At 50.7% G+C, this 14508-nt stretch overlaps 1 protein-coding gene across 1 annotated transcript; it reads left to right on the top strand.

The window, feature by feature from the left end:
* The first annotated feature begins 11694 nt into the window (after nt 1–11694).
* On the top strand, nt 11695–14195 carry AMER3 (APC membrane recruitment protein 3). The gene is given in 2 exon segments (XM_037522079.1): nt 11695–14131; nt 14134–14195. Coding segments are annotated over 2 exon segments (2499 nt in total).
* Nucleotides 14196–14508: the final 313 nt, after the last annotated feature.

Below are 14508 nucleotides of genomic sequence, written 5' to 3'. Positions count from 1 at the left end.
GTCGGTTCTAAGGACATTGCAAAATTATAGTGGGCTTGAAGTAGCTCTCTAACCACCTCAAGGGATGTCAGGAGAGGTGACAAATCTCAAGGCTGCTTCGTGAGGAACATAAGAGGAAGCATCAACAGAAACCTAGGAACCTAAGTTTCAAGTGAAACATAAGGCCTTTGAATTGAGGGTGTCAGCTAAGAAACTTTTCTGTCTTGAACTTGGCAGTGCTGGAGGGAAATTTATGGCCAAAAGTCAACCATTGTGTGGATTTTCAGTCGCAAGTCACACCAAAAAAAAACATTAATTATAAAACTTAATGTTTAGTGATCCTAGATTGGTAGTGTCTCTAGAAAATTAGAAGAAACAAATTCAAATACTTTCTGAAGAAAGTCAACCTTCAAGAAAATCCCAGAGATAAAATTCAAAGAAATTGGTTAGTTTATTATAGAAAAATCACAAAACTAACATGAAATATTTCAACATTACTGACAAGAGAAAAAACAGACAACAGATTCAGGACACCAAGACTTCAGACTAGATACAGAATGTAAATTAAGTTTAAAATATCTCAAGAAATAAAAGAAAGCCTTTTAAGTATGAACAATTAACAAGAAACTCTTAAAATTGCCAGATTTAAAAGAGGAACAGAGAGGCAAAACACAAATAAAGAACTTCTAGAAATAAATTATACAAATCTTAAAGTTAAAAATTCAACGGGAAAGATACAGAAAAGATACTATGAAACGAATTAAGAAAATGAAAGATATAGAGAAACTACCCAAAAACTTTTGTTTTTAAACTTTTAAGAGGGGTGAAAGGTATGGGAGATAAAATGAGAAAGGTTTACATAATATATTTCAAAAAGATTAACAGAGAAAATGGAGATAAGACAGCAGTTGAAATATAGGACCTGAGAATTTTCTAGAATTATTTAAACTTGGCAAATCTCAGATCTAGAAGCAAATCAGTATCCAAAGGAATACATGTTTAAATATCTGAATCTTGACTATTGAAAACAATGCAGTAAAAAAAAATGCTGCAACAGGCATAGGCATAGATATGTCTCTTTGAATAAGTGTTTCATATTAGTTCTGGGTATTTTGACTTGTATGGTGGTAGATGGAAACTTGACGATTGGTGGTGATCATAATGTAGTATATACAGATGAAATATAATGTTGTACAACTAAAACATATAATGTTATTAACCAACTTCACTCGAATTTTAAAATTTTTTTAAAATATTTATTTTATTTATTTATGCATACAAAAATTGGGATATTGGGCCTCCCTGGGGATGCTAGGGGTTAAGTTTCAGCACTATAAAGCTATTACCAGCCACTGTAGCACAAGTTCAATCCCAGGCCAGGGAGCTGACCCACATAGCGCAGCAGACCTCTCCTGTCTTGCCTGCCACTCCCCTCAGCAGTGTATTTCAGTGGATTCAGCAGTGTATTTCAGACTACAAATTTTAAAAAGAAATGTATAGGTAACAAAATTAAGAGCAGCAGAGAGAAAAGACTGACCACTTATAAAGAATCAATGAGTAAGTTAAGACACATAGGTATTCAGAAGATGAATAAACTGATCGGTTAGATTTCAAGCTTGTAAGGTGTCTCTGATGAGGCCTTTTTCTAGGTACTGGAGCATCCTCATTCCTGCTAAGGACAAGGTAGGAGTGCTGGCAGCAGTTGTCTCTGGAAGCTAAATATATGACCTAGTTCTTTCCCCTTGGTACAGGTAAATCAGAAGATTTTAGACTAAGGTTCCGTTTTCCGACAGAGGCAAATCTTCATAGCATAGCACACCTTTTATCAGTTCTCTCTGGGCTGCACTTGCCACTAGAGATTCTTTACCATCATATCCTATATAAAATATCAGAACTTACATCCTCAGGACCTGCTTCTGGAGGAATCCAAACAGGACAGGGTATGCTATAGTGATATCTTGCAGCCTTACCGTAACTCTGGCGAAGTCATAAGCATCCTCTCTCCACCCTCCCTGCCCAATATGGCCAAAGCCTGGCCATGACAGGGTCTCCAAAGAAATGGGAGCCAGATCCATGGGAGCCAGGTCCAGCACAGGTTGGGCCCACATGGACCTGGCCACCAGGCCTATGCCCTTGCGCAGTGACTGCAAGAAGAGGTGCCTTCCCAGTGACCTCTTGTTGGGGGAGGGGGACACTCATGTAGGCTGAGAACATAACCAAAGATATCAGGAGTCTTCAGGCACTGGGAGTCTGAGTATTTGGGGAAGGAGTCTGCCACTTCTTTCAGTGGATTGCAGAGGATCCCACGAGATGTCATGAACCCATCATCAAAAAATGATCACAACAATTACAGCAATAATTCTGTAGATAAAAATAATCATGGATACTCATGGGTAACAATACCATGGGTAATGATAACAAAGAGGGTAGCAGGGAAAGTTTGGGAGGAAGCTAATTCATGTGAAGTCTCCTGGCCTCTGGGCTGAGCATAATGGAGGGCTGATGCCAGACACCGAAGGTGATGGGCCACGCACCGTGACGATAAGAGACACCAGTGAAGGCAATAAGTGAGGTCTGAGTGTTCAAGTTGAAGATAGGCCTGTGAAGTCAAGGAAGAAGCAGAATATGAAGGAGCTGACTCCTTTTCAAGTCATGATACTGTGAACAGCAGGTCAGGAAATCCCAAAAGAGGGAGAAGAAGTAGAGCGATTTTCAAAAGATAATGGTGAAGATGCTTCTGGTGATTGTGAAGCAGAAAAGCAATCATTTAAAAAAAAAAACCAAACCAGCTGAAAGAGAAATCTCTTTCTAATGACTACTGCTTCTTCACAGCAGCAAGCTATCTCACATTCTGTTCCACCTTCTCAGATACAAGCCCCTCCCATGCTTGGGCCACTTCCTCTTGGACCACCACCTGGACCAGCTTCCCTCTGGATCTCCTCCAGGAGCTCCTCCATTCCTGAGACGCCCCTGGAATGCCAGGACTCTGAGGGCCTTTACCTCAACATTACTACCTCCAGGACCACTACCAGGCTGGCTCCCTATCTCTCCCCCAGGTCCACATCAAGGCCTGCCTCCTGGCTTTCTTCCTCCATGAAACCACACCCAGGTTATGGTCCCTGCACCTCCAGGTATCCTTCCCCCCTTGCACATGATGCGCCCTCCTTTGGTGCCTCCACTCAGACCTGGCCCTCCTGGGCTTTTCCACCAGCTCCACCCAACTTGATTCAGTGACACAAGGCAGATCATGCAAGCGAAGCCACCATTGAGAAGAAAGTAACAGCAACCATTAGTGCCAAGCCACAGATCACTAATCCCAAAACAGTTACTTGATTCATGCCCAGCGCAGTGAGAGAGAATAAAGGGGTCACTGCTGCTCCCCACAGAAAGTCACAAGATGACGCTGCTGTGCCTCTTGCCAAAGCAGCTCCCAAACCTGGCCCATATGCCACCATCTTGCTACAAACTAAGGGTGCTATTTATGAAGCTTTCATGAGCTGGGAGGGCTATAGTGACTGCTTCTGATGACGGCACAGGCCAAGCTCCACATAGCGGTTCTTGGGAAAAGAGACTTCTTAAACTTAGGCAAAAGCACCACTGTCGCTGTCAAGGTATTTTCCAATTTCACTTCCAGGAATAAAGTTTGCATTGCTGGGAATGGATGCCACAGAAGAGGGTATTTAATTCAGAATAGGCCCGTTATTGAAGCTGTGCTGCTTTAGTGACTTCCTTCCCTTTCACACTGCCGTCTTCATCCCGGGGCTCCCTCCTCTTTCTAGTGCTATGGAAATTGGAAACTTGAGTGAGGGATCTTTGTTACTTCTTTGTTTTGATTCTCTTCTTGGGTGTTGTGGGCACATGAGTAGAGATTTCTGAAAAATCATTTCATTTTATCCCAGCTGTGCCTGTTGCAATGGCCAACGCGGGATGAGAAAATGACTCAAAGGCCAAGCAGTTTTGGAGCAATGAGAAACCTAGAGGGACCATGCCAGGATACTCCTTGAGAAGTGCCGTCCTGAGCCAGAGGCAGTCTCACTTTTATCGAGTGAAATACAGAAGGTAAAAATCAAAGAGCAAGCAAGCAAGCAGAAAATGCGTAAGCAGGTAGGGGACGAGAAACCAGCGGGCACCAGCCACGGCCGAGCGATCGGGGGCAGAGTGCAGGGTCTGAGTGCAGATGTTAATCTAAGCATATCCTCTAAGGCTATATCTGAACATCGTGTTTTCAGTATGTATTTCTTCATGCCAGGACTTTTGCCCTGAGAGGTCCCTTATCTTAGTTCCCTGTTTGTCCTCTGAGTGCAAGATACAGGCTAGACAAGGCACAGAACCCACATTCCTACACAGCTTGCCTCTCACGTTTGAGTTAATTTTAATAGTTTCCTGTAAATATTTTGTGATATTGTAGTGCAATAGACCTCATGTCACTTCCTAATATAAAACAAGATATGTAGGAAGAAAATATATAATTTATTGATTAAAATTATATTCAAAGCTCTTTCGGGCCTCCCTGGTGGTACAGCGGTTGAGTACTGGGCTGCGAAGCTGCCCGCAGCCTCTGCAGTGCCGGATCGATCCCCGGCCGCCGGGGAGGGTCCCACATGGCTCGCAGACCTCGCCTGTCTCGCCCGCTGCTCCCCTCAGCAGTGTATTTCGTCAGTCTGCCTGTTCTGCTCCCCATTCTGGCTCTGGTGAATTCTCTCACTCTCCAGTGCTTCTGACTGTACCCAGTGCTTGTATAAATAAATAAATAAATCTTAAAAAAAAAAAAAAAGCTCTTTAACACAGAAGATCACAATAGGTGAGACTATAAAGTTTATTAACGTCAAGAAGGGCACCCTGCAGCAGCTGTGAGAGTTCTGGCCTGGATTCAGGTGTATGAGGCGCTGAGGCATAACTCTGCCTTTGTTTCCACCAAAGAGAGGAAGAATTGATATAGGAAATGATGACCAAAAATTGCCCAAAAAGGTTAGCACCATAGCACCAACAAGGCAGAGTGAGGTCAAATTACAAGAAGTGCAAGGTGGTTTATGCAAACGTTGAGGGGGATACTGAGGTGGGCCTGTCCCTGGACTCTGGGGTGCCTTAACCCCACGGTGACTAATTATTGAGAAGGCTGATGATGAGCTACAACAAAGCCAGTTCAAAGCAGGTGGGACATCTTGTTTGGAGGGAGGGGGTTTCTGGACAAGGGAACAGGGTGGCAGTCCATCAGACTCAAACATAAAGCTTCTCATCTGCTCAAGCTCTGACCTACCTTGAGCCACCCCCTCTCCGCCCAAGCCTGGATAACCGCTGCGTCCTTCTCACCAAGGCTCACGGTCTTCACTGCTTCACCTCTGCCACATGGATGAGCCCCCTCCCCACCACCAATACCCCCTTCACGAACCCCTCCACCCCAGCACTCACAGGGGACCCACGCCCTCATAGCATCAGCTGAGGCTAAAGCTCCTCTCCACACACATTCCTCCCCCACACGCTTGGCAGCTCCCGGAACCATCCTGGAGTTCCTTAACTCATACTTCATCCCTGCCCTCCACCCCCAGAGCGTCCCCCTCCGTGCTGTTCTCAGCGCAGGAGTCCACACATTTCTGCTCCTCCCCCAAGACTGCGGCAGGATCCAGCTCCGGCAGACCCCGCACTGCGAGTACCTGTAGGGGAAGCTTCTCTCATCAGCATTATTAATATAATCAGGTCCAAGAAAGGCTGTCTGTGACGAAGGCTCTGGAAGCCGGCCCTGCACCCCGAGATTGGCCAGCCCCTTCTCCCTAGTCCTATCCCAATCCTGGGTAGGATTCATGGTTAGGGCCCCGGTGGCGGGCACTTCCAGGGGGGTGCGCTTAGCTCTGCCCAAGAGCTCCTGGATTTGGGGGTGGGGGACACCCATTCCTGTGCATTCGGATCATTGCACAAGAATTCGGCCCTGGACTGGGGCGGTCACCGCCGGCGGCTGAGTCTGGGGAACGCAGAATCCCAGCCCTGCGGAGAGGCAGAGACCCCCAGAGACAGAGACGGCGAGAAGCACGAACAAAGCGAGACCGAGCGAGTTCTGGGCGGCGGCGGCTCACCGAGGGGGCGCCCCCCCCGCAGCCGCCCCCACCCCAGCCCGAGCGCGCGACACCTCGCGCAGGAAGGCTCGGGGCGCCCGGAGCCTGGCGGCCGCCCCGCCCCGCCGCGCCCCGCCGGCTGACCCCCGGCCCGCACGCTCGCCCGCCCGCCCGCCCGCCGCGGAGGCTCCGCGCCTCCCCCCGCGAGCCCGCGAAGCCCCCCAAGCCGCGGGCGCGCGGCCGGGAGCTGACCGTGGTGCTGAGCGCGGCGCGGGCGCGGCTCCCGGCGCTCCCAGGCCCGGTCCTGCTGCAGGCCCGGCCCCCAGGGGTAAGTCAAGGCCCGGGGAGGGAGGCGATCTGGGGGAGTCGGAGCGTTTGCGCGCGTGGGAGGACTGAGTGGAGAAACCTGCGTCCTCGTTCCTCCATCCCACCCCGCCCCGCGCTGGCGGTTTGAGGTTTGGGGTCTGGGGTGATGACCCTTTTAGATCTGGGCCAGGGAAGGGGAGAAATTGCCCGTGGGTGTGGGGCTGGGAAGTAACGGTTAAGACCGGAGACTCATCGACTCATCTCCTGACGGGCAGGCCAGGAACGCCCAGAGAGGCTCCCTTGGAGGGTGGTCTAGGACCTTCGCTCCCCAGAGGGTCCTTTGTTTCCCCAAGATGAGTGTTTGGTAAATCGGTGATGTTCCCAACAGATTCTATTTCTGTTTCATTCCCCACCCTAAACCCTCGGGAGAACAGAGCCTTTCCCACCCCACAATGGCCTGCGCTGCTTCCTTTGGAAGGTTTTGGCTGAGACAAGGCAGCCTGCTACAGACATGAACTGCTGCCCCACAGACAGCCTCCCACCCCCATCCTCATGTCCGAAGAGTCCCTGGGTGGAGCTCCCCTCAGAGGCCTTGCTTTCTTATCACCAGTCACCCCTTTGTATATCTGCTGGTAATTTGCCTGAATATTGGGGGTGGAGCAGGAGAAGGCATGGCAAATACCGAAATCACTAGTTACATTTTTTATATTTCTAAATGGTTTTGTTGTATACGTGTGTCTCAAAGGTTTTATCTTGCTCCATGAAACACCCAGTCATTTTTCCTGTCAAAAAGGGAAAGAAAACACAGAATTGGCTTTTCAAATGAAAGAGAAAATCCTAAGCAGTTGAGCTAAAGTTAGTCACCACATAAAAAAGCAGCCGGTAGAACGGCTTCATTTGCTCAGTTTGCAATAAATTCATTTGCATGTGCATGTTCTGTGTAAGGCACTAAGAGGGAGTGTTCTGCCATGTTTCCTGACCTGTCTTCTTGCCCTCACTCTTGCCCCTACTATCTATTTTCACCTACAATGGAGTGATATGTTAAACCTGAAAATTGGACCACGTCTCTCGCCCTTGGTGATGAGTGCCGCCTGTGATATGCAGCGTAAAGGCGAGGACCCTCCCTCCTACCTCAGGCCAGACATGGTCTGTCCTGTCCAGTTCCAGGCTTCATCCCACTGGCCACCTGGCTCCACTGTCAGATGTGTATAAATATTTTTCCTCCCTTTCTCTTTGGAGACTTTCTGCTGGATTCTGGCTGCCTGGAATACGCTTCCCACACCTTTTGCCTGTTTGTCTTCAGCTGTCTTTTAGGTCTTAGCTTAAATAGCACATCCATGAAACAGAATTGATGATATAAATATATATATATATATAAATATATGGTGTACTCCCTGTTTTCATGGACTTTTTAAGTTCATTTTTAGAGATGAAAGACTCAGCCCAGGGTCTTGGTGTCACTGAACGCATCTTAGAAGAAATGTGCGCAAGCTGAGTTGGTAGAATTAACAATTCCAAGCCAAGCATGTCACACAACATAAATACTTCACTTAAATTTGTGATCACTCACAGCCAATTGTAGTTGAAGTCCTGAACTTTAGAAAATTTTCAGCCTCACTGGGAAGCAAGAAGGCCAAGGAATAGTCAAAGTGAGTAGTCAGTGACCACTGGGTGCTACAGATAAGACAACCAATCCATGGGAGGAACAGGTGTGCTTTGTCCATTTGGGAGGGGCATAGCTCATGGTGGGGGGCTATCAGGTTTCATGCTGGGCCCCAAAGAGAGGGTGTCTTTAGTCACAGCTTACAAAAATGACTGTACATTTTTGCAGCCAAGAACCTGGACACACTTGGCCTCTGCTTTCAGGTAATGATAATGGCAACCTCTATATAAACCCCTCTCTGTCCCTAACACTGTCATGGAAGGTGATTGCTAAATCTGCCTTCAGGTGGGCAGTGGACCCTCTACCCCTCAGGGAGTTCCTACCTATGTCACCTCTGGGCCCCACATTTCCAGAGAGTTGGGCTCTGACTAGACTGGATACACAGTGGGCTTCACGTGATTGCTCCAATATTTTGTTCTTTTTAAAAAAGATTTATTTATTTGTGCATACAAGAGCTGGGGTACAGGCCAAAGGTGTGGGGGGTGAGAGGATTCACCAGAGACAGAGCAGGGAACAGAACAGGAAGACTGACTAAAGTACACTGCTGAGGGGAGCAGCGGGCAAGACAGGAGACATGCTGCGCCATATGGGTAGCTCCCTGGCCGGCTGGGGATCCAACTCGTCCTGCAGAGGCTGCGGATTGCTTCATCGTGCTTTGCTTAACCCTTTGCACCACCAGGGAGGCCTCTTCAATATTTTATTCTTGACCTTAGTGCTTACCAGCCAATGGATGCACAAAATGCCCAGTGAACTCAGGAAACAGGCCTGGCAATATTAGCATTAGCGGCACCGAATCCCGTCATCGATAACAATAACTATTTTGAGGGATTATTTTCCAAGTTCAGAGTTTGTTGAAGTGTCCAACTGTCCATGATTTTAACTGTTAACTTTTCTAAGGATTAAGTAGTTTTATGTATAGAAATGCATAGCAAATAAACTATCTTAATTCTTGTAGTTGCAAATTTCTGTACACAGTGCAATCTTCATCATAGTTGACTAAAGTTACCTCCAAGAGCATGGAAATGAAAGGTAAAACATAGAAAGGCATTGGTGCAAAAGCAACCTCATCATGAATATTGCCAAAATTTCTTGACATAGAAATTATATGACCTTCGGTTACAACTTTTCTAAATTTTTGTGAGCTAACTTATCTTCATTTTCATTATGCTTTGAAAAAGTCCTCACAAAACACATTTTTATTGTATTTTAAGATTTCCCATGAAAGGGAGTTTGAGCTGTTATTTCCCAGCATGTCTATCACTGTTAAGAGTGCAGTTTCAGAATCTTGGGTTCAAATCCTTGCTCTGTCACTTAGCACCTGTGTGAAATGAGCCAGTGCACTAACTTTTCTGGATCTTAATTTCTCCTTTGTCAATGAAAAGAATATGTTCCTTATAAGTTTATGGGCCACACGCCTGGTCAGGTAGGTGTAAATAAGCTTCAAATCCAGGCCCTCCCCAGATTATAACCACTGTGCTGTGTATAGCAAAACCCCTCAACATGGGGGGAGGGCCTCTCTAGGTCACCAAGGGTTGAGGCAAATAGAAATGGAATCTGCACATGCAGCATGGTAAAGTCTTGGACACATACTACCTGACAAGAGGCAAAAAGGCAGCTTTAGGTACTGTCCACTGTCCCTGGTGCTGCCACCCAGTGCTAAGCTACAGTCAGAGCCAAGCCTGCATTACACCACTTCCTTGGCAACACGCCTGCTCCTTCTTCAGCCAAAAGTCACAGGTGTCTTTCTGCAGAGAAGGGAGCTCTGCCAGGGTGGCCGTAAGGTGGAGGCCGGTCAGCTTGCCCCTGTGAGCACCTTCAGTGCCAGCTTTGCCACTCTTCCCATCCTGTTTGGTTTCCATTGCCAGCTGGGCTCTGAGGTAACTGCTTGGCCCACCTCAGCATCCTCCTGTCGAGGCATTTCAGAGACTCGCGCTGACTCTGGTCAGTGCGGAGCTGTCAACAGCTCTCCAAAGGAGCTGCCAAACTTCCTTGGCAGTGGGTCAGAAAGACCTGCAGACTGGCAGAGCCCCTTGCTCTCACACCTGCTCCCCCCATAGGTTGTGGCCTAAGGGAGCATGACTGCAAGTGTGCTGTGGAGCAGTCCTTACAGGGAGTCAGAGAAACCAGTGGAAACCCCTCTCTCTAACCTCTCCCTGGCCAGGACTCATTTACAGCTTACTCACTCCCAAGGTGAGGCAGAAATACCAGCACAGGTAAGCAGGTGCCAGTGAGGACAGAGCCAGGGAGGACCAGGGGAGGTTCAGTGTGTCCTGGGTCTCCAAATTTCCCCCCAATGCAACATGTTTATAACCAGACTCTTGCTCCTCTCCCCAATCAGGTCTTTCCCTCACCTTGGCCTCACATGTGAGGCCTCCCACTCCCTTGACATTCCCTGCTTCTCACTGTTGCTCTCGCCTGGGTGAGTCTTCCCGCCTGCTTCTCTTTCCTGGTGTGTACGACTTCTGGCCTGCATCTCTTTCCTTAATCAAATGCCAAATCCTGTGTTTTTTCCTTTGAAAGACTCTATGACTTTAACCCTCTTTTTCATGCATATGGCTGCAGCCTCTCTCTACACCTAATCTCTTGTGTCAATTCCTTGTAGCTGCCTCTTGAGAGTTCTTTCTGCTTAGAGCCTTTCCTTATTATTCAGTGTTCCACTCAGATGTCAGATGAATGGTCTTAGACCACCATCTTCATTATGTCTCTGCTTGCACCCTCCACTCAGAAAACCACCAGAGCTTTTCACTGATCTCAACATAAAGGCAGACCCTTGCCATGAAATATGATCAAGTGTTGATGAGCTTGTCACCTTCCCATGCCCATCCCAGGCAGACACCAATAAGCCATCCCAACACCTGTGCCCACTAAGCTCAGGCTGGGTATTGGAACGCTCCCTGTGTGACACCCAAAGCATCAATATTTGTCAGCCTAGATGTACACAGAGGTGCCACCTGGCCCCCCTCCAGCCCATCAAGCAGCTGTTTATTCACGCTGTCTGTTTGCAACCTCATGTTCTCTATTACCCCATTATAATGTTCTCTTCTTGGCCCTCAAACTTTGCAGGCACCACAGATGTTTGGCTGTGCCCTGCCTTATGTCTTCTTTGTAGATCGAGTCTTGCCTCCTTGAATAGGTGCAGCAGTCCTGGAGGGTGATGCCTTTCTCTCCAAGCAGTGTGTCTGACTGCATCCAGTTCAGGAAGTAGCAACTCGGTTTCCCTTTCAGCTTCATTTCTTAGATGAAGAAGACAACATTTTTATTGAATCCTCTGTTCTATCTACACAGAGAGCCATGATACTTCCCTACGAGGACATGGTGCTATTTGAACAGCACCTGGCCTGGGAATGGGAGTCTGACTCAGCCAGGTAACCTGCGAGAGGGTGCCTGTGCAAGGGAGGTCACCAATGGAAGCACACCAGATCCCGGTCCTCTCTCGTGTGGGCTCCTGCTGCGTGTCTTTAGGCATGCGACTTTTTGTCTCCGGGCATCCTTTGTCTAGAAAGGTGGGAACAGTGATGGCAGGTGTGGGGTGTCCCCATCTCCCTGTCACCTGCCTCCGTGGAGGCCCCAAGTTTAGACATCACAGCTCAGCTTTAATGCCAAGGTGAGTGGGGTGGGCAGAGCTTCTAAAACCAGAGGCCTTCACTCCGGTACTGATTGTCTCCCGCCTTCTCCCTCAGCAGTTGGGCCGCTGGCAGCATGGAGTTGAAGAGAGGAAAGACTTTCATCAAATCGAGCTTGCAGATTTCCCAGGAGAAGCCCCCAGACTCAGAGACCATCGCCTCTGCCAGGGAGGACGCAGGCTCCCGCTCAGTCTTATCGGGAGGGCAGCAGTGGTCCCATGGTGAGAGGCCCCCCCACATCAGTCCCAGCACCCAAGGATATGACAGATGCCCCAACAAGGGGGTACAGCCAGACCCCGAGGCTGGGACCGCCTTCAAGCTGGTGCGGAAGAGCAAGACTCATGACAACGTGTCCGGGGCCGGCAAGGTGGCCACGGCTGTCGGGCAGTTGGTGGGCAGCGCCAGCTTCCCAGGGCCCTCCGGCAGCCAGCGCATGATTGACTACCGCCACTTTGTGCCCCAGATGCCCTTTGTGCCAGCCGTGGCCAAGAGCATCCCAAGGAAGAGGATTTCCCTGAAACGACCTAAGAAGTGCTTTCGGAATCTGTTCCACCTTCGCAGAAGTAAGACTGAGAACCTGGCCTCTCTGGCCACAACGGGGAAGAGTCTGCCTTCCCCGAGGGGGCCAGCAGAGGCGGGAGGGCAGCAGGGAACAAGCTTCTTCCCCTTGGGTGAGGGACTGGGGCAGGATGTCCAGTTCCAGGACCTGTCTGACAGCGAGATCCTGCCCGACTCCCCTTTCGACCTCTGTAGAGTTCTGTGTGAGGACGTGGCCTCCCTGAAGAGCTTTGATTCACTCACAGGCTGTGGGGAGATCTTTGCCGATGAGAGCTCGGTGCCGTCCCTGGAGCTGAATGAGGGCCCGGAGAGCCCAGCCGGCACCTCCCAGGCCCCGGAGAACAAGGTCCTCAGGGGCCCCTTCCAGGGCAGCGCGGAGCAGCTGGCCTCGCCGGCGCACAACGAGATGTCTGACTTTGCCAAGTTCTGGGAGAGTGTGAATCACTCCGTGAAGCAGCAGCAGCGTGCCCTGCTGGGCCCGTGGCTGGGGGGTCCTCAGGGGATAGACACAGGCCCACCCAGGCTGGATGCGGCTGGGCTGGCTGAGCTCCCCCTCTGCTCCTGCAGAGACCCCCACAACAGCTCCAAAGCTAGCTCCATTGACACGGGCACCCCCAAGAGTGAGCAGCCAGAATCTGTGTCCACCAGTGACGAGGGGTATTACGACTCCTTCTCCCCGGGCCTCGAGGAAGACAAGAAGGAGGCCACCAGTCCAGGCACAGCTGCAGCTGCCTTCCCCCGGGACAGCTACAGTGGGGACGCCCTCTATGACCTCTTCTATGATCCCAGCCAGGGCCCTGCCGAGCCAAGCCTGGACGACGACTTGTGTGTGTCTGAGAGCCTATCAGGGCCGGCCCTGGGGGCCCAGCTCTCCATGTGCAGCTTCCACGTGGGGGCAGAGGAGAACTTGGCCCCAGCTCCAGGCCCAGACCTGCTTAGCCAGGGCTTCTTGCAGAGCTCCTGGAAGGGCAAGGAGTGCCTGCTGAAACTCTGTGACACGGAGCTTGCCATCACCATGGGCATCATCAACTGGCTCCGCCGAGGCCCTGAGCTCCGCACCTCGCCTGCTTCCACCCCCATGGAGCCTGCGGGCCCACCCAAGGGGCCAGTAGAGAAGCTGGGAGCTGGTTCTGGAAAGCTGGGCCCAGGTCCAGTGAAGCCAGAAAGCAGGGGCTCCCAGGCCTCCGATGCAGGTAGGATCACCTCGGGCACAGCAGCCAGCAGGAAGGAGCTGTGGGGACACTCAGTTGCTGGAGAGAGCAAGGTCCTAGTGGGGGCCAAGCCGGGGACCAACCCCCCACCCAGGGACCCCTCACTGGCGTGTATGCATGCATCTAGGGAAGAAGGGGCACAAGGCCACCCTAAAGGCTCATTCTCTGTGGGGTCTGCAGTTTCTGAAACAACAGATACTTCTGGCAAAAAGGAGGCCCCAAACCCCTCTCCCTGGCCCAGCTCCCAAGAGCTCTGGTCACCTGGGAACCTAGGATATTTCCAAGGTCCCTGGAGGCCAGGTCTTGGGGGAAGCACCCTGGATGCAGAACCCACTCTGACAAGCTGTGTGGCCCAGATGGCAGCCCTGCAGTTTCACACAGATGGCCAGCACCCCGCTGCACAGCCCCCCAGGCAGGACACAGGCAGTGGGCTCTGTGGACAGCGTCAGGCCAGGGACATGGACTTTCTGCAGCAGAAACAACTTAACAGCTCCCCAGGCGTGGCTGCAGTCTGTGGCCTGTCCTCCCCGGCCAGTCCATTCCACACCCCGCAAGACCAGAAGTGCCCAAGCTGTGTCTTGAACCTGAGCCAGCTCAGGATGGAGCCCACCAGGCTAGACATCCAGGCCCAGGCTGCTGCGGGGGACCAGCCCCTGTGGCTCAGCGCGAGGGTCTTGGGGCAGGCAGCCCGCAGGGCACAGCTGGACTCCTAGCTCCCCTCGGCCCCTGCTTCCCACTGGGCCCCTGGAGTCCCCTGCCAGGTATCCTGGGTCTCACTTTCAATAGCCAACAGGAGGGGCCCCTCTGAGGGAGCTGCTGCAGTTTCTTGACCCAAAGCCCTTCTCTGTAGCCAGCAGGAAGGAGGACCAGGCCAGTCAGGCAGAGCCCACGTTAGGAGCTGTCATTAGGAGCTGTCTTTGTGGCTTCATTGAGGAGAACCTGAGACCCACGTCTCCATCCTTTGTCCTGATGTGAGGACTGTGTTTGGGGGTGGGGGGCAGGTGTTTTTATATGGGGATGTCCATGCCTGAACCCGCAACTCAGCCAGACACGTGCTGGGCAACCCGACTTCAGGACGCCTCACTAATTTCCCCTCGGTCTAATGCGGGGAGTTGACTGTG

This window comes from Talpa occidentalis, unplaced genomic scaffold (assembly GCF_014898055.3).
Source record: "Talpa occidentalis isolate TD23 unplaced genomic scaffold, MPIMG_talOcc4v2.1 talOcc4.3, whole genome shotgun sequence".
NCBI lineage: Eukaryota > Metazoa > Chordata > Mammalia > Eulipotyphla > Talpidae > Talpa > Talpa occidentalis.
This window is presented reverse-complemented; position numbering and strand designations above follow the sequence as displayed.